We start from the raw sequence: 26,545 nt of genomic DNA, 5'->3' as shown, positions 1-26,545 counted from the left end.
CAAAGGCGTTCCATATTATTTCAGCTACTTTTAATCTATTTTTTATTTATTTTTTTAAGTTTGCATTTATTTCTTCTGACAAGATTAGGGTCTTCAAGCCCTCTCTTGATCCAACCAGGCATCCTCAGTAAAACATTGCTGTACATTTCATACAATAAACGTACATAATAATAATAATAATAGATGCAATAATAATAGATAACAGAAATGTCAGCCTAATTAACACTGTGTTAATATGACAAAGGAAAGTCCTTGGTGGAATATTAATGATTTAAGGAGTAATGTTATTAATGACATCTAAGAGTGGTATGACAGTACAAAAGGAGTCCAATCTGGATAAGTTGACTGATCCAGAGGCAAGATGCACTAGATATAAAACTGCATCAACTGGTTCTATCACTTCATTGTCACTTTCTTTTGTTTTAGGTGAAGTGATAAGATAAAGAATGAGGAGAATTGGTGCAGAACTGATGAAAAAAGGAACTTTTGGAAAACATAGGTGAGAAAAAGGGACAGGGTGAAAGGACATTTGTTAAGACACCAAGAAACAACTTCCATGGGACTAGAGGAAGCTGTAGAGGGTAAAAATTATAGGGGAAGACGGAGACTGGAATACATCCAGCAAGCAACTGAGAACTTAGGATGCAAGTGCTACTCTGAGATGACATGGTTGGCAAAAAGAGAGAATTTTATGGTGGGCCATATCAAGCCAGCCAGAACACCCATGCTCCAAAAAAAGGGTGGGATACATCAAGCCAGTTAAAAGATTAATGACCCCAAAATGTATATTACTTCGATTATAAGTTTTGGGTCAACTTTCTGTGATAAGTTCCTGCATAGTTGAAATTTATTTGCACTGGCCACAAATAGCACAATGCCATCAGTAAAATGAAGGTGGTTCAGGTATCTCCTACAACCTTGTTTTCTTTCTCCTTTTTCCCTGTTTAGGTGCCTAAAGACTTTCTGTATTGTGGCCAAGAATTTCATTGAAAAGGAACCTCTGTGCTTAATTCCTCATTCACTTCTGAATTTCCCCCAGTCAGTGAAGTCTAATGAAAGCTGCAGTATGAAGTATATTTTCTTCGGCATGCTAACAAGGACTGAATATATGCTTTGTTTTTCATTGGCTGTTAGCACAGATTTTGTTGGCCATTGTTTTCTTATGTACTACTTGGACAATGACTCACATAAACTTTCTTTGAAAAGATGAGTGCCATCTTGGTGACATGCAAGCCTGCAGATGGTCTGTTGTCTAAAAAAAATTTATATATATATTAGAAACCTGTTTCCCAATAATGTTTTGAGCAAAGGAAATCACTACATACCGCAACCTGTATAATGGAAATAAAAGTACACCTGTATTCTCAGTTCAGTTTAGTATAACCTACCATTTTTCCAACCATGAGAAAGACAGTGTGGATTTTGTGCACTGTTCAGTTGGTTAAGATGCCTCAAAAGATAATTTCTTGTTTAGTCTGTGTGTGTATTGCCACACTGAGGTGAGAAGAGATACCAGTAAAGGAGTCACCTGTTGATTTTGCAGCACCATTAAAACATTCAAATGCTATCTTGTGAGATAAAATACTGATGATCTGCCTTCTAGCGATTTCCTGCGGTCAACAATACCAGCTGATGAGCACTGCCAACAAATTACGTCTATAGTCCGTGAGACGAGTGATTGGTACTGACAGTTCCAGCGGGCAGACGGCGCTGTTGCCGAACGTGGCTCACAGCACGCGGCGCCCTGTCTGCTACACGCATTCTCTAGCAGCAGAAATAAAAGCGAGACAAAATACAAGTCGTATTGGTACGCGTGAATTTATTTAAAGTTGATGCTTGAAATATATTCTCGAAAACTGATAAGAGCTGTTTAGTACAAGTATCTAATATGCTGAAACATAATAAAGTTGTGTGTTAAACTTCACAACTGAAATGAAAACTATTTTCGCAAGTTGTTGAACATAAGCAGTTTTGGTTTCCACTGTTAAGTATTAGCATTATTAATTTGTTCTACTACAAGCTACAGAATAATTGGTCAGTGTATTAAGAGTTATAATCTGAAGAAAGTACTCACAATATGATGATCTGGTTGTAGATCGATAGCAAACTCCCTCCTTACATTCCTGAATATGTTGTAGTTACTGTAATGGAAAAACACCACTCACATCACTGTCAGAATCTGATTTGACATTGTCTTCCTCAGCACTACTCGAACTATCACTGCTCTCTCCCAGATGTATAATGAAATTTTCGATGCATTCTTCCACAACCCCTTCGGTTTTGGCCGCCTCTCTGATGGCACTTGCAGTGCTGTTTACAATTTTAGCCCACGTCTCGCTTGTCACTTTATTGATAGCTGCTGGAAGGAGAGTTTCCACTTCAGAGATTGTGAATTTTTTATTGTTTGCAGCAATGTAATTTTTTATCTGCGCCCACACTCCTTCAATTGCATTGAAGTGACAGTGGTATGGAGGAAGCCGAACGATTTCATGCCCGTGCCTTTTAGCAATCTCGTCAATTACATATGTTGGAAATTGGGGTTTCTTTTGTGCCACAATTTCGAGCAGTTCCGCCTTCCTTAAATCTTCTCTGAAATCTACTTTTCGCCGTTTCAACCACTGAATGATATCGTCTTTTTTTGCTGCCAAGGTTGGTGCCTTATCGTGAACAACGGAATGATAAGGCGCATTGTCCATAACAATCACTGATGGACTTGTCAGATTCGTCATAAGCGATGTCTCGAACCATTCTTGAAATACTACACTGTTCATTTCTTCATGGTAATCTCCCGTCTTTCTTGACCGAAACATTTTCAAGCAGTTTGGCACAAAACCTTTCGATGTTCCTGCATGTAAGACAATAATACGCCCTCCTTTGCCAACAGGCACTGCCATCGTCCCCTCGGGCGTTCCATCATTCCAGCCTCTACGTAAAGAATGGCTGGCATTGACCCAAGTTTCATCTAACCACACTATACTTTCGAATTCCACACCCATGATCCTGCGCAGAAATCTGCACCGCCATGCAACTACATCTGTCCTTTCCATTAATATTTTGCGTCCGTTAAACAGTGAATAGCTGAAGCCTATGTCTTTCAACACTGTACGCAATGAAAATTTGCTCCCTTTAAAAAGATCGTCTTTCTGAAGCGACACCTGTAATTTAGATAGAGTGGGATGTTCCCTTCTCTTATAATAGCTGTATATATGACGACGAATAGCGTCTTTCTGAAAATCGTCCAAAGCTGTCACCTGCTTATTTCTCGGTCGCTTCTTTCCTGGTGTGTGCAGCTTTGTTGTGCCACTCTCGTCACAATCTACACTATACTGTTCTTTCCCTATCTTTACAACAGTGTTCTTACTTATTTTCAATACTGCTGCAGTTCTCTTCACAACCTGAATAACAGGAATTAAGGGCCCACCTTTGTCCCTTTCTTTCTCAAAGTAATCCCTCACAGAGCACACGAAATCACGGGCCTGGGTGTGTAGCACACTTTTCTTCCTCCGTTTCACTTCTTGTGTTGGGCTGGTACTACCCGCCGCACTAGACATTGTTTACAACGAAACATAAACAAAGAAACACTAAAAACAACAAAAATGAAATAAACTGCGAATTCAACGAACAACCGCACCGCCTGCACGCGAGACACTGGTAAGTTTCATAAGCGCGCGCGACCGGGTTTCAGAGCGGAAACGTGGCCCTTGCTACCCGCTCAAAGTCAGGCCGTCATTGGCTACCTGCCTGCGGTCGCTAGGCAACGGAAAGACGCTACCGAGCTGTCAATACCCAAGACTCGTCTCCCAGACTATAGCTGCTACCTTCAGGGGACTGCTACATAAATGTGTGCTGCCTTTTTGGGAGTCATGTGGAAGGAATGTGTAAACCCAGACAGTATGATTAATTTAGCCACTAGGGGCCTATTATGAACAACAGTACAAAGCCTTCAGCACTAGTGTGTGAAGAATGTGAGCACAAAGGAATACATGAAATGAAAGCATTAACAATGGTGACAGGTTCTCTTCACCAATGAGTACAGGCTTTGTCTGACAACTGATGATCATCACAGAAGAGTGTTGAGGCAGACAGATAGTGATGCACCTCTCAGGCACGTAGTCCCACAGATTCAGCAAGGGGGTAGAGCAAGAGCAATCGTGTTTTGTGCCAGTATCATGTACAGAGGTCTGACACCTCTCATCAGTGTTAAGAGTAATTAGAGGGTTGTTCAGCCCTACAGTCAACATTTTAGTTACGCGTTCATCTTTCAAGACAATGAAGTGTGAACACACCATGTTCACCTCGTGGATGCCTTGTTCAAGTGGGCAGGAACCGAATGAAAGAAACTGTTGCAGCATCATCTGACACTAATCCAAATGAGCATGTTTGGAACCAGTTGAAACTTGCTGTATGTCACTGCAGGAACTCTCCTGACAGTGGATGACCTCAAGAGGGCTGCTGTTGAAAAGTGGGCCAGGCTTGAGCAGTGTCATCTCTACCACCTCGTGGGTAGCATGCCACACAGCAGACAAGCATGGTACAATGCATAAGAAGGGAAACATGGTATTAAATGTTACCAAGCAACAATTTTTCTTTTGCAGAGATGCAGTTTTAAACGGGTAGCCTTTATTTTCTATAGTTTTGAGCACTAGAGGTTTCTCAATGGTTGTTACAGAAGAGGACAAAAGGGGTGGGAGAATTAGCGACCCTTCTCAGCCACTACTTTCACTGCTACTTAGCATAGTTTTCAATAGAGCACATGTCTCATGAATTCCTGAAATTTTCTTAGCTGTTATGTGTATCTATGTGGCATCCATCAATCATCTACAGGAGAGGGGTCCTTACTCATTTTTATTTGTTTTGTAAATAAAAAACACCATTTTTTTACAAATATTTGTTTTGTAAATAAAAAAGGCGTTTTTATTTACAAAACAAATATTTCTGTGCTTGTTGCGGAGGATAGCCACACAAACAAACTTGTTACTCAACTTTATCCATTGTTTTCATTCTGGAACTTCCATTTGTATAAGTCAACCCAAACTATGGAAATAATTGGCATGTTAAAAACACAACCATTCCTGCATAAAAGGGACAAACATAAGAATTAATATTCTGTCACTGCCACGGTGCTAACAGGTGAAGAACTCATTTACAGGAACGAGGCTGGAATAGGTATTTGGTTGTGATACTGAAGGAACCACATGAGAATTCATCTTAAATAATTTCGGAAAACCCTAGTGTCATACATTCCTGAAAAGATGCTGGTGGTAGCCAAACAGGACCATTCTAAAGACTGAAAAGGATGCATGTTCTAACAAAGCAATTAACTAACCTGTTTCACAATCTTTTAAGAACTGAAAGAATAATCATTGTAAGTCTAATATAAAATCAGGTGTCATTGCCACTACAGTCAATATCATCATCTTGCATTCTATGAAATTACTAAAAGTGGCTGCTGTAAAGTGACGGGTAATAGCAGCAGTAAGCAGAAATCATTTGTCTTAGAACTATACAAAGAAATTTACTGACTGAGTGCCAACACTATATAACACTGTAGCAGGTTCAAGGAATCCAACCAAACACTGAGGAGGCATCAGTCAGTTCATTTCCCTGAATGCTCACAGGCTCTAGTAAGAAACTTTATGCTAAGGGATGTTTCCTATATGGACTGGGCAGATTTGTGATGAGCATGATGATGATGATGATTGATGATGATGATGATGATGACAACGATGATGCCTGTGATTTTGAAGGGATGTGGTTACTATAGTCGAGACAGTGTAAGAAGATCCCTGACAGCTCACAGCGCTGTTGCCAGCTTTCAACTATGAAGCACTCATGACTGCAGATGAAAATAACAGTCATCTACAGAGCTGTGACAACACTGAAGAGTGCCACAGAGATGTTTATAAAATCACGCAACATTGTTGGTTGAGGTCTGTGAAGCTGCTGCATCCAGCCCACACCACTGCAACTGTCAGCGATCAATTTGTGCAGACTCAACTATAGTCTCTCAATCCTCTCACAGTGTTCAAACGCATTAGGTATGAGACACTTGTTTATTCATATTAATAATGCTATAATATGTTCTGATTTTATACATGAATGGTCAATTAAATTAATAAAATTTAACTGTCAATGAGGCAAAATTAAGATTATTGTGTAAAAAGTTAAAACTGATAAATATATAGTTTGTATCTATTATGTCCATGAACAGGTCTACAAACGTATTTTACTGTAGAAGCAAAGTAAATGGTTTATGATTGTTACTTCATCCAGAAGAAACTGTGGTACATTTTTCTAGTTTAAACTGATGTCACATGTATTGGACAGTTGTGCCATCTTTGAGGGTGTGATGGAAACATTAAACTGCTCCACATATGCACCCTTTGCTGAAAGGTAAAAACAGAGAGATGTTTTTTGTTCATGTCAGGTTCAGGGATGAAGAACTGGCCTCAGGGCAAGAAAGTCCACTCCTTCATAGGAAGTGTGTAGTACATGGCTTATGGCTGTTTCCCCAAATACTAGACTCTGCGTCAAGTGATTTCCAACTGACATCACACGTATTGTGCAGCTTTGCAATTTTACAGTATATGCAGAATCATTAGAGAAGCTCCATACATACTATGTTGGGAGTTGCTTTACCACAGTAAAAATTCGTGAACAATTTTTGTTATGTCCAATTCGAAGACAGTACAAGGCAAGACCTTTTCTGTTCTAGTGTCAGTGCAAAGTCGTCAGACCTTGGTGGTGTTTTTTATTGTTCATAGACAGTTACCTTGGGTGAGTTGAAATTCTTGTTAGCGAACTTCAAAGAGGTTGTGGCTCTTTAGGTTGTGGAATAAAATGGGACGACAAGGGCGGTTTAGCTTTTGGTTAATCATGATTGCATTGTTAACTAAACTTCGCTACCATCATATATTCAGAGATGGTATTCTCACGTCCACAAAGAGGCTATTACTAGGGCTCATGCAGAAAGCCCCATTTACCATATACATTCAATTGTGGTGGATGATTCCTAATAGGGCTTGATGGACCGTGCTGCTAAACCTGTTAAGTTATAAAATTTTAATGAAACTGTTTAATCTACTCCCTAAGAAATATTGCCGGGGAAACAGAGAGTGTTCGGTTTCTACATGCATGTTGTTTTGAATTGTTGTATATGCAGTACCCATATAAGTTCATTATTAAAAAGAAGTCCCAAAAACAATACTAGTCCACTTCTAGAAAAGTTGGATTTCCAAGAATAGTTCTGAATGAGGATAAGCAGAATGTATTCTACAATAGTGCACAACATGTAATTTAATTGGCGAAAAGATGTATCCACTGTTTCACGCCCACTTCCGAGCCTTTTGTATGGCTGTCTAGCTTTGAAATTACACTGTGCATACATATATGGAACAGTAATATAAAGAATATGCTGAAAGAAGGAATCATTAAAGCAGGACAGCAAAATATAGGATATGTAAAAGGGAAAAGGTCAAAAAAACCATTGGTCACACAAGAAATGATTTCCAAGATGGAGGAGAGAAGAAAATTGAAAAACAAGAACACTGAAGATGCAAGAAAGATATACCGAAGGTTAAATAACGAACTGCGAAGAGAAACAGAGCAGGCTAGGATGAAATGGCTAAAAGAGGAATGTGATGAAATTGAAGAACTGGACAGGAAGGGAAGATACGACTTACTATACAACAGAGTAAAGACTATGACATGGGAACAAAACAGAGCAGGAAGTGCTACTATGGAAATTTTGAGTAAAGACGAAGAGGTAGTGTACAAAGATCGTGACGATGTCCTCCAGAGATGGGAAGAATATATAAAAGAGCTATATGACACAAATAGCAAACCAGAAACTCTGGAACTTGAATCACACAACAGTGTAAGTGATGAAGAGAAAGGACCGACCATCATAATGGAAGAAGTAAAGTCTGCCATTGCTGCAATGAAAAATGGCAAAGCATTAGGTACAGATACAATACCGCGAGAAATACTAAAATGCTTGAACCGCAATGGAATAAGAGAAATATTGGGGTTATGTAATAAAATATATGACAGTGGTGAGTGGCCTGAGGACTTTTTGACAACAGTAATGATTCCATTACCGAAAAAACAAGGAACCAAGAAATGCAGCGAGCACAGGACAATCAGCCTCATTTCACATGCAGCCAAAGTGATGTTAAGAATAATTAATAAAAGACTTGAAAAAGTAATAGAGGAGAATCTCGGCGAGGAGCAGTTTGGCTTTAGACGGAATACGGGCACCAGAGATGCAATAGGGCTCCTACGAATCTTGGGAGAAAGGTTTATTGAAAAAGGAAGAGACCTATGTATGTGCTTCATTGATTTAGAAAAGGCATTTGACAATGTCGTTTGGGACAAGCTGGCGACTATTATGAGGGAAAAGAGAGTGGACTGGAAAACTCATTATACCTTAATCAAAAAGTTTCAGTTAAAGTGAGAGGAGAAAGTACAAACTGGATCAGACTAGGGAAAGGAGTAAGACAAGGATGCTGTTTATCACCTACTCTTTCCAACCTGTACTTGGAAAATATGATTGACCAATGCTCATTAGATGACAAAGGAGTAGAAATTGGAGGAAGAAGAGTAGGGTGTTTGAGATTTGCTGATGACATGGTCCTTCTAGCCACAGGGGAAAAAGAATTACAGGATTTGGTGGACACCATTGCAACTAACGGGAAAAAATATGGAATGAAAATTAACACAAATAAAACAAAAAGTATTGGCAATAGGAGGAAATAAGGAAATAAAAATTGTGCTGAATGGAGAAACACTAGAACAGGTGCAAAATTTTAAGTATCCTGGAAGCAGGACAGACACCGACTGGAAGTGCACCACAGAAATTAAAACAAGGATAGCAATGGCAAAAGAGGCGTTTTATAAGAAAAGGAGAATCTTCTGCAGCGGTCTGGACAGAGAACTCAGAAAGAGACTCATAAAATGTCTTGTCTGGAGTGTTCTTCCATATGGCACTGAAACATGGACTATGAGGAAAAAAGACAGAGAAAGGCTGGAGGCTTTTGAGATCTGGATGTGGCGGAAGATGGAAAGAATAAGTTGGATGGACAGAGTAAGAAATGAAGATGTACTGAGAAGAGTGGGAGAGAAAAGACAGTTACTAGATGTAATAAAGAGAAGAAAAAGAAATTGGATTGGGCATATATTAAGAAAGAATGACGGACTGATAAAAACAGTTTTAGAAGGTTATGTAGAAGGGAAAAGGAAGCGAGGAAGGAAGAGATTCCAGATACTGGATGACATGATGGACGGTACAACATACAGCAGCCTTAAGAAGGAAGCAATGGATCGCAGAAAATGGAGAGGCAAAGGACCTGCTAATATAGCAGATAACTGATGATGATGATGACGAATATAAAGATCATTGACGTATAATGCTAGTGTGGCTGCAGGTCCCACTGTGTTTACTATGTCATTTACTCCAATTACAAACAGTGTGATGTTCAAAGTTTATCCCTCTAGAACTCCATTTCCCTGCATGTCCTGATTACTGAGAATGATTCTCAACCTGATTCGAAACAATCTAAGTGATAAACAATTTTGTAGAAAGATGGGCAAACTTCCTCAAAAGCTACATTTGTGCAGTATTTGTTAAATGAGATTCTGCTGTTGTGTCACATGTTTCATTAATAAAAGAATACTGCAAGCATATGACATAGTGCTCTAAGGCATCTCTGAACACAAACTTTAACTGTATGCGATGTTCAGTGACTGACAGATTTACACATTCCAAACACTAACAAAATACAAATGATAGGAAGAAGAGGCTATTGCTGCTAGGTAGTGCTCATAGCAGAGTGCAGGCCCTAATTACCTGAAAAGTTAGGGAAGGAGTACAAGGTTTAGAGCCTTTGTGAAAGGATTTCACAAAAGATGATGATGTCACGATAGTAGCTGGGACAGGGAACAGCTTAGATAGAGAGGGTGTACAACATAGATGCTATCCTAAGCAAGATAACTTCACCAACCGGGTGGCATCAATGTAAGAATGGTTGACCTGTTCCAGTGGCAAGATCAGTCTTGTCTTGGCAATGCTGTATTGTGAATCAATGCAGGGTTGGAGATGGAGATGGAGATGATGATGATGACTGCTGAACAGGCATACATTGCACTGGTGTTGGTGAGGGATTATCAGGTGGTGGGCTACACTAGGCACAGCCTGCACCTCGACAGTGCAGTGAAAGGAAGGTAGGTGGAGTTAATTAGTGAGAGTATAGCAGGTGGGAGGGGGGGAGGGAGGCAGGCTAATAAAATACCTGTTCATGCGATGAGGGCTAGGCCTTTTTTTTTTAGGATAAACAATAATATCAAGCTTTTTTCCATTAAGAGTGTCCCAATCAGTTTTGAGATTCTTCATTGTGTGCATTTGAGATTCTTCATTGTGTGCACAGAAAGTAAAATGTACCACACTGGAGTGCACAAAGCCCACAGAAATTTGTTCAGAATTATTTATTCCTCATCAAAATGTGCAGTCCATTTAAGATAAAGTACACAAGCTTGAAGTTGAATTACAGTTTTCGAACTGCATGGTGGTATACACAGAGTACTGGTGTAGAGATAATGAAATACAGCATATTGTGCTATCTTCATAGAAGATCTGATCATTACTGGTGTACGCAAATATTAGCCACAAATATTTGCCACTGCACTGCACTAACATCTACAAGAAGTTAAATCAGTGTCTGTGTAGCTCAGCCCCCAAAACTAACATATTATTATTTGGTGACATGGATATTAACACAGGATTGAGGATGAAATTAGGAATATCTTCCTAAACATTCTGAGCACTTTTTGCATGGCAGAAATTGTATATACTGCTATTAACATGTGAAGAAGTTCAGCATCAGTCTTAGGCCTTTGTAAAATATTGACATTTCTGATTATTACTGTCAAATAATGAAGCTAAAGATGGGCTTGTTAAAACCCACAAAACTACAGGTCTATACAAGGCTCTCCATCGAATGAAAAATACATGTTTTATACGACACTGGCAAATCAAACCAGGGATGAAGTGTATATGGAAAACAACATGGAGGTTAAGTTCTCTGAATCTGCACTCTGTTTAAACTAATTTTTGAGGATGCATTTCCAAAAATAGCCACTTCTACAGCAGCAGCTAAGGAAACTACAGGTATTAAAAAGTCCTCCTAGACTAAGGTTGCCATCTGTCCCGCTTTATCAGGATAATCACAGTTACGGACCAGCTGGTGAGCAAGATGTATGAGACAGGCGAAATACCCTCAGACTTCGAGGAGAATATAATAATTTCAATCCCAAAGAAAGAAGGTGCTGACAGATGTGAAAATTACAGAACCCACGGCTCCAAAATACTAACACGAATTCTTTACAAACCAATGGAAAAACTGGTAGAAGCCAACCTTGGGGAAGATCAGTTTGGATTCCGTAGAAACGTTGGAACACGTGAGGCAATACTGACCGTATGACTTAGGGAATAGATTAAGGAAAGACAAACCTACATTTCTAGCATTTGTAAACTTAGAGAAAGCTTCTGACAATGTTGATTGGAATACTCTCTTTCAAATTCTGAAGGTGGCAGGGGTAAAATACAGAGAGCGAAAGGCTATTTACAATTTGTACAGAAACCAGATGGCAGTTATAAGAGTCGAGGGACATGAAAGGGAAGCAGTGGTTGGGAAGGGAGTGAGACAGGGTTGTAGCCTCTTCCCGATGCTATTCAATCTGTATATTGAGCAAGCAGTAAAGGAAACAAAAGAAAAATTCGGAGTAGGTATTAAAATCCATGGAGAAGAAATAAAAACTTTGAGGTTCACCGATGACATTGTAATTCTGTCAGAGACAGCAAAGGACTTGGAAGAGCAGCTGAACGGAATGGACAGTGTCTTGAAAGGAGGGTATAAGATGAACATCAACACAAGCGAAACGAGGATAATGCAATGTAGTCGAATTAAATCGCGTGATGCTGACGGAATTAGATTAGGAAATGAGACACTTAAAGTAGTAAAGGAGTTTTGCTATTTGGGGAGCAGAGAGGCAGAGAGGATATAAAATGTAGACTGGCAATGGGAAAGAAAGTGTTTCTGAAGAAGAGAAATTTGTTAACATCGAGTATTGATTTAAGTGTCAGGAAGTCATTTCTGAAAGTATTTGTATGGAGCGTAGCCATGTATGGAAGTGAAACATGTACGATAACTAGTTTGGACAAGAAGAGAATAGAAGCTTTCGAAATGTGGTGACACAGAAGAATGCTGAAGATTAGATGGGTAGATCATATAACCAATGAGGAGGTATTGAATAGGATTGGGGAGAAGAGAAGTTTGTGGCACAACCTGACAAGAAGAAGGGATCGGTTGGTAGGACATGTTCTGAGGCATCAAGGGATCACCAATTTAGTACTGGAGGGCAGCGTGGAGGGTAAAAATCGTAGAGGGAGACCAAGAGATGAATACACTAAACAGATTCAGAAGGATGTAGGTTGCAGTAGGTACTGGGAGATGAAGAAGCTTGCACAGGATAGAGTAGCATGGAGAGCTGCATCAAACCAGTCTCAGGGCTGAAGACCACAACAACAACATGGACCTTCTTGTCCCAGCATCCCAACAACACCCAATTTTGAAAAATACTTAAAAACCTTGGCTCAAGTACTGAAGTAACGCCATCTGTTAGCGCAACATGTAAATGCAACCTTAGTTTTATTTATGTCAACACGGTCGTCTCACAGATGGCATTGCGTGTTGAGTATCCTGTATTGACGATCCAAGCACCTTCTAGATCTAGCACCAGCATTTGGGAAAATACCAGACTTCTCCAGTAGTACAGGGCTGGAGCTATTTAAGCAGCACCACACAGAAGAATAAGCCCATTTCCATTTAAATAGAGATCTGACAGAACTGTATAGTGATGTGTACTTCAATGACCGAAGTGTTATTGTTGACTGGACTGTTTGCTGTCTAATAAACTTATCATAGCTTATGAAAATGGAGGAAAGAGAAATTGTCACTTTTCAGATGATTACACGAAAGGTAGGTCCTTTTCAAGAAAGGACATACAAATCAGAAAGCGTTGTATGAGATTTGTAGCTGTTTCATCTCAGTAATTCATGGAGGTAAAGCAGATGTGAGGCATCACATTTCTATGAAGAATCATTCACATAGATTCGCAGTAGCATTAACATCAAAGTTTATATCTACATTCATGATTAAAGAAGATGTCCAGGAAGAATTGCTCATTGCTACTGCAGAAGTAACAACAGCTTATAAAATTATCAAGCATCATCAGACCTTCAGATCTCTTCACTGTACAGTAGAACTTCAGAGGGCTTCATCGAAGCAGCAAGTAGAATATGTTTCATCAAATTAAAGAACTAAGAAAAAATTTGGAACGAACTGAATGCCCTGCCCATATCTCCACATCTCTCCCATATCTCCATATCATAGCTTATTGACACTGAAATAATCATCATGGAAATATTTAATTATTTTTCAGTATATACAGTAAGGACAGAGAAGTTGAAAGAACTCTGCTTATATACTGATGTCAATCATCAGACTCTTCTATCTCATTCAAAAACAAGATGGTTATCATTAATGCCCGCAGTTGCAAGAATTCTTAGGCTTTGGATTACATTAAAACAATTATTTGATGCTGAAGATGGGCCACCTAAAATAATTTCAGATTTTTTTCAGTAGTCTGACCAGTGAAATATATTTCAAGTTTCTGCAGTCAAACCTAGCTCTGTTTGAATATATATATATATATATATATATATATATATATATATATATATATATAAACAAAGATGATGTGACTTACCAAACGAAAGCGCTGGCACGTCGATAGACACACAAACATACACACAAAATTCAAGCTTTCGCAACAAACTGTTGCCTCATCAGGAAAGAGGGAAGGAGAGGGAAAGACGAAAGGATGTGGGTTTTAAGGGAGAGGGTAAGGAGTCATTCCAATCCCGGGAGCGGAAAGACTTACCTTAAGGGGAAAAAAGGACAGGTATACACTCGCACACACACACATATCCATCCACACACACACACACACACACACACATATATATATATATATATATATATATATATATATATATATATATATATATAGAAAGTGATGAGACTTACCAAACAAAAGCGCTGGCAGGTCGATAGACACACAAACAAACACAAACATACACACAAAATTCTAGCTTTCGCAAAAAACGGTTGCTTCGTCAGGAAAGAGGGAAGGAGAGGGAAAGATGAAAGGAAGTGGGTTTTAAGGGAGAGGGTAAGGAGTCATTCCAATCCCGGGAGCGGAAAGACTTACCTTAGGGGGAAAAAAAGGACGGGTTACACTCGCACACACACACATATCCATCCGCATATACACAGACACAAGCAGACATTTGTAAAGGCAAAGAGAAAGATTTTTTCAGTCAGTTTTGTGTGTGTGTGTGTGTGTGTGTGTGTGTGTGTATGAAGACAAATAGTAGGAAGATAGTCTTCCAAAAACCATGATTTTTGTAGTGCTATTCATATTGTGGGATAATTTGCCATAAGTTTGAGTTAATTCCAGGCTACGATCTACATCTACATCCATACTCCGCAAACCACCTGACGTTGTGTGGCAGAGGGTACGTTGAGTACCTCTATCGGTTCTCCCTTCTATTCCAGTTTCGTATTGTTCGTGGAAAGAAAGATTGTTGGCATGCCTCTGTGTGGTCTCTAATCTCTCTGATTTTATCGTCATGGTCTCTTCGTGAGATCAACGTAGGAGGGAGCAATATACTGCTTGACTCCTCGGTGAAGGTATGTTCTCGAAACTTCGAACAAAAGCCCGTACCGAGCTACTGAGCCTCTCTCCTGCAGAATCTTCCACTGGAGTTTATCTACCATCTCCGTAATGCTTTTGCGATTACTAAATGATCCTGTAACGAAGCGCACTGCTCTCCATTGGATATTCTCTATCTCTTCTATCAATCCCATCTGGTACAGATCCCACACTGGTGAGCAATATTTAAGCAGCGGGCGATCAAGTATACTGTAACCTACTTCCTTTGTTTTCAGATTGCATTTCCTTAGGATTCTTCCAATGAATCTCAGTCTGGCATCTGCTTTACCAACTATCTACTTTATATGATCATTCCATTTTAAATCACTCCTAATGCCTACTCCCAGATAATTTATGGAATTAACTGCTTCCAGTTGCTGACCTATATTGTAACTAAATGATAAGGGATCTTTCTTTCTACGTATTTGCATCACATTACACTTGTCTACACTGAGATTCAATTTCCATTCCCTGCACCATGCGTCAATTTGCTGCAGATCCTCCTGCATTTCAGTACAATTTTCCATTGTTACAACCTCTCGATATACCACAGCATCATCCGCAAAAAGCCTCAGTGAACTTCCGATGTTATCCACAAGGTCACTTATGTATTTTGTGAATAGCAACGGTCCTACGACACTCCCCTGCGGCACACATGAAATCACTCTTACTTCAGAAGACTTCTCTCCATTGAGAATGACATGCTGCGTTCTGTTATCTAGGAACTCTTCAATCCAATCACACAATTGGTCTTATAGTCCATATGCTCTTACTTTGTTCATTAAATGACTGTGGGGAACTGTATCGAATGCCTTGAGGAAGTTAAGAAACATAGCATCTACCTGGGAACCTGTGTCTATGGCCCTCTGAGTCTCGTGGACGAATAGCGCGAGCTGGGTTTCACACGATTGTCGTTTTCGAAACCCATGCTGATTTCTACAGAGTAGATTTCTAGTCTCCAGAAAAGTCATTATACTCGAACATAATACGTGTTCCAAAAGTCTACAACTGAACGACATTAGAGATATAGGTCTATAGTTCTGCACATCTGTTCGATGTCCCTTCTTGAAAACGGGGATGACCTGTGCCCTTTTCCAATCCTTTGGAACGCTACGCTCCTCTAGAGACCTACGGTACACCACTGCAAGAAGGGGGGCAAGTTCCTTCGCATACTATGTGTAAAGTGGAACTGGTATCCCATCAGGCCCAGCGGCCTTTCCTCTTTTGAGCGATTTTAATTGTTTCTCTATCCCTCTGTCGTCTATTTCGATATCTACCATTTTGTCATCTGTGCGACAATCTAGAGAAGGAACTACAGTGCAGTCTTCCTCTGTGAAACAACTTTGGAAAAAGACATTTAGTATTTCAGCCTTTAGTCTGCCACCCTCTGTTTCAGTACCATTTTCGTCATAGAGTGTCTGAACATTTTGTTTTGATCCACCTACCACTTTGACACAAGACCAAAATTTCTTAGGATTTTCTGCCAAGTCAGTACATAGAACTTTACTTTCGAATTCACTGAACGCCTCTCGCATAGCCCTCCTCACACTACATTTTGCTTTGTGTAATTTTTGTTTGTCTGCAAGGCTTTGGCTATGTTTATGTTTGCTGTGAAGTTCCCTTTGCTTCCGCAGCAGTTTTCTAACTCGGTTGTTGTACCACAGTGACTCTTTTCCATCTCTTACGATCTTGCTTGGCACATACTCATCTAATGCATATTGTACGATGGTTTTGAACTTTGTCCACTGATCCTCAACACTATTTGTACTTGAGACAAAACTTCTGTGTTAAGCCATCAAGTACTCTGAAATCTGCTTTTTGTCACTTTTGCTAAACAGAAAAATCTTCCTACCTTTTTTAATATATCTATTTATGGCTGAAATCATCGATGCAGTAACCGCTTTATGATTGCTATTCCCTGTTTTGCATTAACTGATTCAAATAGTTCGGGTCTGTTTGTCACCAGAAGGTCTAATATATCGCCACGAGTCGGTTCTCTGTTTAACTGCTCAAGGTAGTTCTCAGATAATGCACTTAAAAAGTTTCAATGGATTCTTTGTCTCTGCCACCCATTATAAATGTTTGAGTCTCCCAGTCTATATCCGGCAAATTAAAATCTCCACCCAGAACTATAACATGGTGGGGAATTCTACTCAAAATATTTTCCAAATTTTCCTTCAGCTGCTCTGCCACAACGGCTGCTGAGCCAGGGGGCCTATAGAGACATCCAATTACCATGTTTGAGCCTGCTTTAACTGTGACCTTCACCCAAATTATTTCACATTTCAGATCTCCGTCAATTTCCTTCGATACTATTGCACTTTTTATCGCTATAAACATGCCTCCCCCGTCACTGTCCAGCCTGTCTCTGCAGTATACATTCCAATCTGAGTTTAGAATTTCATTATTGTTTACATCTGGTTTCAGCCAACTTTCTGTCCCTAGTACTATGTGGGCATTGTGACCGTTTATTAATGAGAGCAGTTCTGGGACCTTTCTATAGACACTCCTGCAGTTTACTATTACAACATTAATACTGTTATTCCCTGTTGCGTTTTGGCTACTATTACCTTGTCGCGTCTCAGGAGGCGTCTTGTCAGGCCTAGGGAGGGAATTCTCTAACCTAAAAAACCAACATGTGCACTCCACATGTACTCCACTACCCTTGTAGCTGCTTCCTGCGAGTAGTGCACGCCTGACCTATTCAGAGGGACCCTACATTTCTCCACCCGATAGCGGAGGTCGAGAAATTTGCACCCCCAGATCTCCGCAGAATTGTCTGAGCCTCTGGTTTAAGCCTTCCACTCGGCTCCAAACCAGAGGACGTAATCATAACAATTCAACTGAAAAATCACTAAAAAAAGTAGACGTGTTGTCAATGAATGTGAAAGTGATGTGTTTTGACCTGCCAATGTCTCAGTGCCTCCTGAGTGGTTGGCACAGTGTCCTGGCCTGGCAAAACCGACAAATTTATTCCAGATTCTGCTCTTATCTTGTATTCTTCTTTGTTTCTCTGATTTTACTGTTTTCCTTCATGTAATTTTTCAGGTCCTAGATTTGGTAAGACGACGATCGGATAGTTCTATGGGCCAATGCCTTATTCTCTTTTATCCATTGGCTAATGTTTGGTGGTAGATCTATTCTATTTTTGGAAGATCCCACAGAATGGGTTTCCTTACCTTGTGATGCTTGCTGGATGGACACAGTGTGTCTTCTGCTGTATCAGCTGGGAGGTTCTAACTGGCTCTGTCAGAATGTTAATCAAGGAAGATGGATATCTTTTTTAGAGATAATTTTTTGATCTGGTTGCATGTCTGTAGTTTATAACAAGTGGTGGAGATGATTTTGAAAATGTTGGACTAGGTGTGGTGGAAGCTCTGATTTTCCCAAAATTTGTCCTCATGTCTGCTGCATGTAAGTGTCCATACTTTTTTTCTTGCCTTGAGGTATGATAGATAGTCAGTCTTAAATTTTATTCTTGTAATTTTTTTTCTTTTTTACACACTAGGAAATTTGATGAACACGGAAGATGGCGTTCCAGAGAATTTACATATACATGCAGTTGTTTTCAAGGACTGACATTATTAAGTGATCTTATATAGTTTCCACATTTTGGTTCTGTTATTCAGTGACATGACACGTATCCAAACTGAAAACATTGGAAACAACTCATGGGTGGTAGGCTATATGGTCAACCCTCACATTTAGACCCACAACTTTTACTTTTTTCAGCATATTTCATTCAGACAGCTTAGGTGACATAGCTTGTATCTATTCAGTTATCTTCTGGATCTTTCTGTAAGTGCCAGACGAAATGTATGTCTCATCATTTTAGATTAGGCTCTTGGCTCCTTGGTTGTACTGAGTGTAAGCTCTCTGTGAAAGATAACTCCTTGGATCATACTCAGGCTTTTATGTGCAGTAATTTTCACTGGTATGACCGCTAATTTTTCACACGTCTGATGAATTGTAATTTTTTGTATCGAACTTTCTACATCTGTTCACACAGCCATTATGTTTATTTCATTTAATTTGTTTCATTTGCGAAATGTCTGCCCTGATGCCACCTATTCAGATCAAAGGCTCCTCCCGTAGGCACCACTCAGCCATAGCAAAGGGCATCTGGCATGATAGTCACTGCCAGAACTCCTGGTGCTCCTAGAAACACTCTTCTTATCCTTGACATGCATGGGAATTTAACAGGTCTGCCATCATAAGTGCTGTATTTTCATGGGGCTCTATCAAGGACGTACACGCCAATTCCACCACCCCAGATTGGCTACTGTGCTGCATCTTAAGTGCACTTATGTGTCTATTCAGTTATTGTGCCTGCAGCATCTTTTACAATGTAGGTAAGTTGGTTTTACCTAAAGTGTTCTACAGCGTCTTTCCCCACCAGTCTGCACAACAAAAAAAAGCAAACAAACAAATAAATAAAGGAGGCCGATCCCATGAAGTGGGGTCAAAAATTACTGCAGCTGAAAAGTTTGTGATCAAAAGTAAAAAGAGAAAGGTGTAAACAAAAGAAAAAACAGTTCAGAAGACAGCTGGATCAATATAAGGACTGTCAACAAGGGTTTGAAAGTAAGAGGAGGAAGCACAGTTGGAAATGGGGGATTGTGGAACAAAAAGCAAAGCTCAAATATCTTAAGATGCTCTGTTAGCCATTTATGAAAGAGTCTTGAACCCCTTGAGGCTGGCCAAGTTTATCTCCGGATAGATTTACCGGTAATTTTTTTGGTACAGTAAGGGATCAGAGCATCAAGAAATTTTTCTGCTGAAACACATTTCATCTGCTCCAGTGCCCTCTTGATCACATGTACCTATGCATCATCATTAATTGTGAACTCTTTTGATAAATTAATACTGAGGACCTAACTCTTGTAAACCACCAGGCAGAGAAAGTTGTCCCACTTCTTATAACTGTTAAGTGTAAAATACTCTACCTCATATAAGGGGTGATCAAGAAATTTTCATCTGAGAGTGTTGCTGGAGCATACATGTAATGTAGCGCGACTCCAATGTGGATATATAAGCACCGACTTGTAGGCAAGGGATTAGTGTGGCATTAATGTCTTTCTGAAGTGTGTGCAGCAAATGCAGAAATCTGAATTATGGCAATATAATTATCAAATGCATCCAAACAGGAACAAAATTTTTAAATTCTTTTTTTGGCTGCCGAAGGACAAATACCAGCAGAAATCCATCGGAGAATGAAGAATGTGTATGAAGCAGCATGTCTGTCAAAAACTACAATTGTCAAATGGTGTGCCAAATTCCATGCTGGTCGCAGTTCAACCCAAGACAATGACCGACCTCGGAAGTCAGCCCCACTCATTATGGACAACAAGCAGGCAGCTGATCATGCAGTTGGGCAGACAAGTGCATAATCATTTGTGCACTAGCAAAGGACCTCAACATTACTTTTGGTAGGATGCAACACATAATCCAGAAGGAATTAAGCAATCGTAAGGCCTGTAACCAGTGGATACCCCAGGTGTTGAATGGCAAATAAAGACCAAACTGGATGGCTGTTTGCCTACAGCATCTTCTATGTCCATGTGTACATTGTTGCAGTCAACAAAAGCTGGTGCCACCACTGGGAACCAAGGTCAAAAGCGTCGACAATATAGTGGTGCATCCATCGTCCCTCGTCCCAAAAAGTTCAGCTTCTACTGGAAGGGTGATGCTCACCCTGTTCTTTGCTTAAAGGGATTCATTGCCTATTTATTTTAAGGCACGTGGTGTCTCCATTACTTCAGAATAGTATTCTGTAATGCTGGAGGAATTATGACATGCAACCACGGTGAAATGTCAGAGAAAAGTGTGATGGGGTGCTGCTGCTTCATGATAATGCATGTTCCCATATTACAAATGTCTTAACACCGAAGTTATCGCAACTCAAGTGGGAGACAACAGAGCACCTGCCCTATTGTCTTGATCTCTCCCCAAGTGATTGTCACACATTCGGCCTCCGAAAAGAAGGCCTTGAATTGTCAACGATTCCTAATGATGAGGATGCGCAAGAAGCAGTTATTGACTATTTCACTTAGAAGGAAATGGTGTTTCACCACACAGGTGTCTTTAACCTGGTGCATTGGTGGAATGATTACCTCAACGCTCGTGGTGACTTTGCCTAATTGTGATACTGATTCTGGACTGTACAGCATTTGAATGGACACTCTTTGATTGCTCCATATATACTGCTGTAAGCAAAAAATAACTGGGTGACATCATAAAAGTCCAGTGTAGGAATTGACCACACCCCTGCATGCCACACCACACCAAGTGAAACTAGGTCCTCTTTCATGGGGATCTCAAATGACTGCCACTTGAGGGTGATTTACGAATATGTCTTCCTAATATGAGCCATCAACCAGTACAAATGAAGATGCCAAATGGATACTTGTGGCTCATCACCCTTACCACAAAGTATCTGTCAGCGAAATGGTTCTATAGGTCTACATGCCCAGCATTACCAACTCAAGGTAGACAGTGTCTTTAATTTTCATACCCATACAAAATCATTCAAATATTAGGAGCATTATTCTAGATTCCTTATAATGGATATCACATTGTTAGTGGCCACTGCAGACAATTAGTTGGTTGCATGTTCCACTGATCAATCGCATGGGATGGTAGCCGTTACGTTGTGGAACGTGAGTGAGACATCCCCAGACATCCCAATTGTGGTTGAGTCCATGAATATTATTCCTTCAAGTGGTATCATACACTGTCGTAAAAGACACCTGCAAATTGTTCCTTGTGTATGAAATCTGGTTATATTGTCACCTACAGGTTATCAATGGTGGAACAATATCTTCTGAATCCTATGAAATGGTTAAGGAGCTGATGGATTTGAGAACCCAGGCAAGACATCAGTACATCACCCCCTTCAAGAGCTTTTCTATACCACTACTGAGGGTAAAACTACAACAACCAATTCAATATTCACTTAAGATCTCAATAGGCAATATCTTACCATATCTTCTTTCCAATGTCTATGTATTACGTGTTTATGTATGCAAAATGGTGACAACAACTGCACTCATAAAGATGGATAGCAAATAAATAAAATATTTCTTTCATTGCCCTACATGCATCTCAAAACAGAGATAACAGAAATGAATTTACTTAAATCATTCCGTGTGCCCAGCGTTACAACAACAGCATCCTGTCCAGCTACTGTTGCTTTCACGTCCTCTTCCTTAGTGACATCACCCTTCACCACCTCAACTTTACTCCTTAACGCTTCTGGCAGTTTCTCTGGGTCCCTCAACAATGCTCGCACCTGGCAGCCTGCAAAACAAATCAAAACTTAAATACAGTTGCTTTCACCAAAGATGAGAGAAACAGGCAGTAACCTTGAAGTGGTGGTAGATGATTTTGAGAAATATGATGTGGTAGATACGTTATTAGCTTTTCTTCTGGTCCAAATATATTGTACTTAAACATGATATGTTTCTGTCACTTATTAAGTTATAGGATGTGTGATTTTTTTTTCCTCCACCGGTATTCAAGACAAAATGAAAATTAAATAAAGAATTTGGTATTCTGATTTTACTGATCATTTGTTTGATTTTTATTGATTCCAGTAATCCTTTTGTGTTGATACACATGGATATGGAACAATTAACAATTATAGCTTGTATAAATAGTGTTACTAACTCACAATTAGGAAAAAACAATAAATATGGGACAAGTTACAATTACGCTGTAATAAATTCTCTAAGAGAAAACAACGGTTACATCTGTAGAATGGAATTATTCAGCTAAAAACTAACAACATTTAAGAAAATATTTAACTTGATTATTTCTGAGTTGTATTCATATATTCTACTACCGTATAGAAGCAGTTATGATGCATTATTTTTAACACACAAAGGAATTACAGTCATTAGCTAAAAGGGTGCACTGATTTAAATCAATGGGGAAAGTTGAAACCGGGTCTCCCACTTACTAGGCAGATGTTCTGACCACTAAAGCATCCAGACACAGGGGTCAATGTAACTGCACAGACTACCCTAGCATGCCTCCTGCCAGGCCTCAATTCTCAACTTATCAACACACAATTAATGTACTGCATCTACCCACTATTCTCACTACTCATGGCATTTCAATGATTCCCATAAGAGTTTGAGCCTGGTGTGCATCCGCACTGAAGAGATCATTAGCCGCCTTCACCTTAATTATATATAAGTGATGTCTGTTCTGTAGGACAGCATCATTTTTACTCTGAATCATTTTCTATTCAACTTTAAGTTATTAGGCAGCTCGTTGTATACAAGACGTCCTATGTATCTTACACTGTAACGTTGTTTACATAGCCTTTGACCAATTATCGTTGGAATGATGGTCTGATGACACTGGCGATTTTTATTTTCTTAAAAATAGCAAATTTTCATCAATAAAACAATCTTCTGTACAATAAATATATCTGTGTGAAATGCAGGATGGAATAATGAAAATACTACAAAAATTATAGATTGCTATTTGCCATATAATGGAGATGTTCAGCTACAGACAGGCACAACAAAAAGGGTGCTAAACAAGTAAGTTTTCAGAAAATAGGCCTTCTTCTGGAGGATACACACGAACGGACAGATGGACAGACACACACACAGACCACCAAGGCCAGACTGCAGGCAACCGCACACGATGGGAAAAGCAATCTGGTTGGTAAAGGTGGGTAAGGAAGAGTCTGGGGTGATGAGGGAGAGGGATAGCAAGTAGCAAGGTACGGTTGGGGTAGACACTATTGCCACTTATGGGAGCATACAGGTACGTGGTGGGGAGAGAGTAGAGCAGCTAGGTGCAGTCGGAGGGGAGTGGGGTGAGAGCAGACAGTGAGAGGGCATACATAAAAACACTGTGGGTGTGGTGGTGGAATAGAAGGCTCTGTAGTGTTAGAGTGGCAACAGGGAAGGGGAAAAGTGGGTGAAGGACAGCGATTAAAGAAGTTTGAGGCCAGGTAGGTTATGGGAACGTAGGATTTATTGCAGAAAGAGTTCCCAGCTGTGCAATTTAGAAAAGCTGGTGGTGGTAAGAAGGATCCAGATGGCACAGACTTGAAGCAGACATTGAAGTGAAGAGCAGTGTGTTGGGCGCCATGTTCAGCAACTGGATGATCCAGCTGTTTCTTGGCCACAGTTTGTCAGTGGCCATTCACACGGACAGCTTGTTGGTTGTCATGCCCATGTACAATGCAGCACATTGGTTGAAGTTAGCTTGTAGATCACATGACTGCTTTCACAAGTAGCCCTACTTTTGATGCGAGTGGTGATGCTCATGACTGGACTGGAGAATGTGATGGTAGAAGGATGTGTGGAACAGGTCTTGCGTCTAGGTCTAGAACAGGGATATGAGCCATGAGGCAAGGGGTTGGGAGTAGGGGTGGAGTAGGGATGGAGAAGGATACTGTGTAGGCCCATTGGGTGGTGGAATACCACTGTGGGAGGGGTTGGAAGGATAGTGGGTAGGGCATTCCCCACCACACCACTGTATGCTTCCACACGCAGCACTTTACTGTTCCCCCTATTCTGATAGCTCTGCCCTACTCCCCTCCTTACCCCCACCAACCAGGCTGCTTCTCCCATCATATGTGGTTGATTTAAATCTTGCCCTGGTGGCCAGAGACAGTGGTCATGAGTGTGTGAGTTGTGTTTGAGTGAATGCGTGTGTTGTCTGAAGGCCTTTTGGCCAGAAGCTTACTTGTTTAGCGGTCTTTTTGCTGTGCCTGCCTGTGACTCAGTCTCTCCATAATATGATGAGTAGTGATGTATCCTTTTCATAATATTGTCATCTCTGTGTGAGAAACCTCAAAATGGAATGCAATACATATATAAGTATTGAGTGTACAAGTACAAAACATGCACATTTTAGTTTTTTGACCTCTCAGACTTTACTCAGGACATTAAATGCTTAGCAAAATCTATTGTCTCTTTAAGAACCTTTTTATGTATGTAAAATATAACTGATCCACAAACTGAGGAATTTAGTGGTTATCTACTGGTCACTAGGTTCATTTTCAAATCTGACAACATCTATCCTTGACAAAACTATACGTGATTGGCAAAAATTTATGAACAGTACTGTTCTTACTCTGTAACAGTTTGTTTGTGTTTAGCCAATTTACCAGCTTGGAGTGTGTGTCAGAAATCTGGTTAGGAAGCTCATTGGTACAATGCTTCCAATATGGTGCACTTGTGTCAACAGCAAACATTCCTGCTAGATCTTTTTTAAATGCTTTGGGGCAGTTCATTGATAGATATAATAAACAGAAATGGCTCAAGTTGCTCCTTTGACTGCATACTTCTACATTTCTGTGATTACAACTTTTTGTACTCACTCTGAGTGAAATGATCAGTCATTGCATTTTTCCCACAATTCCACAGTTCAGTAGTTTATCCAGAAGAAGGCCTAATTCATGGTTGATGGGGTTTAAAGCCTTAATGAGATCAAGGAATACTTACGATCTACACTTTCTCTCATTGAGTACACTATAAAATTCATTTAGAAATGTATATAGGGCCCCATTTATTGACTTCCCTTTTCGAAAGCCAGACTGATGAGTATTCAATTAACAGTAGCTTTCCAGGAATTTTATAGCACATTCTTACACTGCTTTCTCAAGAACCTTGGTTATGCTCAATTGGATCGAGAGGGTACTGTGCTTCTTAACATCACTCTTTCACATTTTTCAAAGAGAGGAACCACTTCGCTGTCTTGATAATGGAGTTACAGAAACACAGGAATAATAATGTGCTCACCAACTGAACAAACATGGAATTCAAATCCACTAGGTACATTCAACGTTCAGGGTCCTTACAGAAGTAACTGAAATAAAACCGATAGCAAACATCACATACTGTACGTAAATTGAGTCAATTTTGCAGTCATTACAAAACCGTTGTTTAATCGCTTATTTACTCTATATATAAAATCCCAGCTATTGTCATCGATTAATTTAGAGGTACCAGGAAATCAGAAACAATCATGAATCAATTTCAGCGGAGAAGAGCCATTTACACTACTTTCTAAACGTACTTTAGCGTTGGTACGTTGATATTTCTTTCATGTCACAAGAATAGGAAATCAGACGTTTCCTTATTGTCAAACAATTAATTACCATGTTCTAAAGCGAACTCTGTGGCTTTGATTCCTATCTGGCCGCTGGCACCAAAAATTGCAATTTTTCTAGGAATCGACATAATTCCAAAACCGTATTAACAGCCAAACGCCCGCTCCAGCTAGGTCAAATTCATAAAAAAACGTGACTTGCGCACTCACAAAGATAAACCAGTGATTTCTTTGATTTCTACAATCAGCGTACCATTCAATTCAACGTAAGGAAAACTTTAAAAATCAAACACATTGTCTCAACTATCTCAGTTTTGACATCTTGATGTTATAAAGCTAAGAGTCGCGTAGTAACATGGACGAATGTAGAAAAACAATTAGAAACGAATGTTGCGATCTAATGGACGTGTGAAGATAGCGGGAGGATGAAGTTGGTCGATGTATCACGTGCAATGAAAACTTGCACATATTTACACTCAACACTAGCTTTCGTCGAACGACCGTGTGCCCTAACTGATTTTGATTTTTCGTGGTTGTTTTCCAAAACGATTAAAGGGCCTTTATGATGCTCAGATCTATCACCCACCAGCAGATTTTACGCATGTCGGCTTGCTGGGCGACCGACAAACAGATT

The 26,545-nt window shown here is 39.9% G+C and overlaps 1 protein-coding gene across 1 annotated transcript in view; it reads right to left on the bottom strand.

Annotated features, from left to right (window-relative positions):
* LOC126258592 (flavin reductase (NADPH)) overlaps nucleotides 1-26,123 on the bottom strand; it is a 55,218-nt gene extending 29,095 nt beyond the window's left edge. Inside the window, exons 1-2 of the mRNA XM_049955653.1 lie at nucleotides 25,961-26,123; nucleotides 21,967-22,131 (exon numbers count right to left, since the gene is read on the bottom strand). Of these exons, the coding sequence (XP_049811610.1) occupies nucleotides 21,967-22,131; nucleotides 25,961-26,042 (247 nt within the window). The 5' untranslated portion in view covers nucleotides 26,043-26,123. The remainder of the gene's footprint in view (nucleotides 1-21,966; nucleotides 22,132-25,960) is intronic.
* Nucleotides 26,124-26,545: the final 422 nt, after the last annotated feature.

Source organism: Schistocerca nitens, chromosome 1, assembly GCF_023898315.1.
Source record: "Schistocerca nitens isolate TAMUIC-IGC-003100 chromosome 1, iqSchNite1.1, whole genome shotgun sequence".
NCBI lineage: Eukaryota > Metazoa > Arthropoda > Insecta > Orthoptera > Acrididae > Schistocerca > Schistocerca nitens.
The sequence above is the reverse complement of the archived record's forward strand: the minus strand, read 5'-3'. Positions and strand labels throughout refer to the sequence as shown.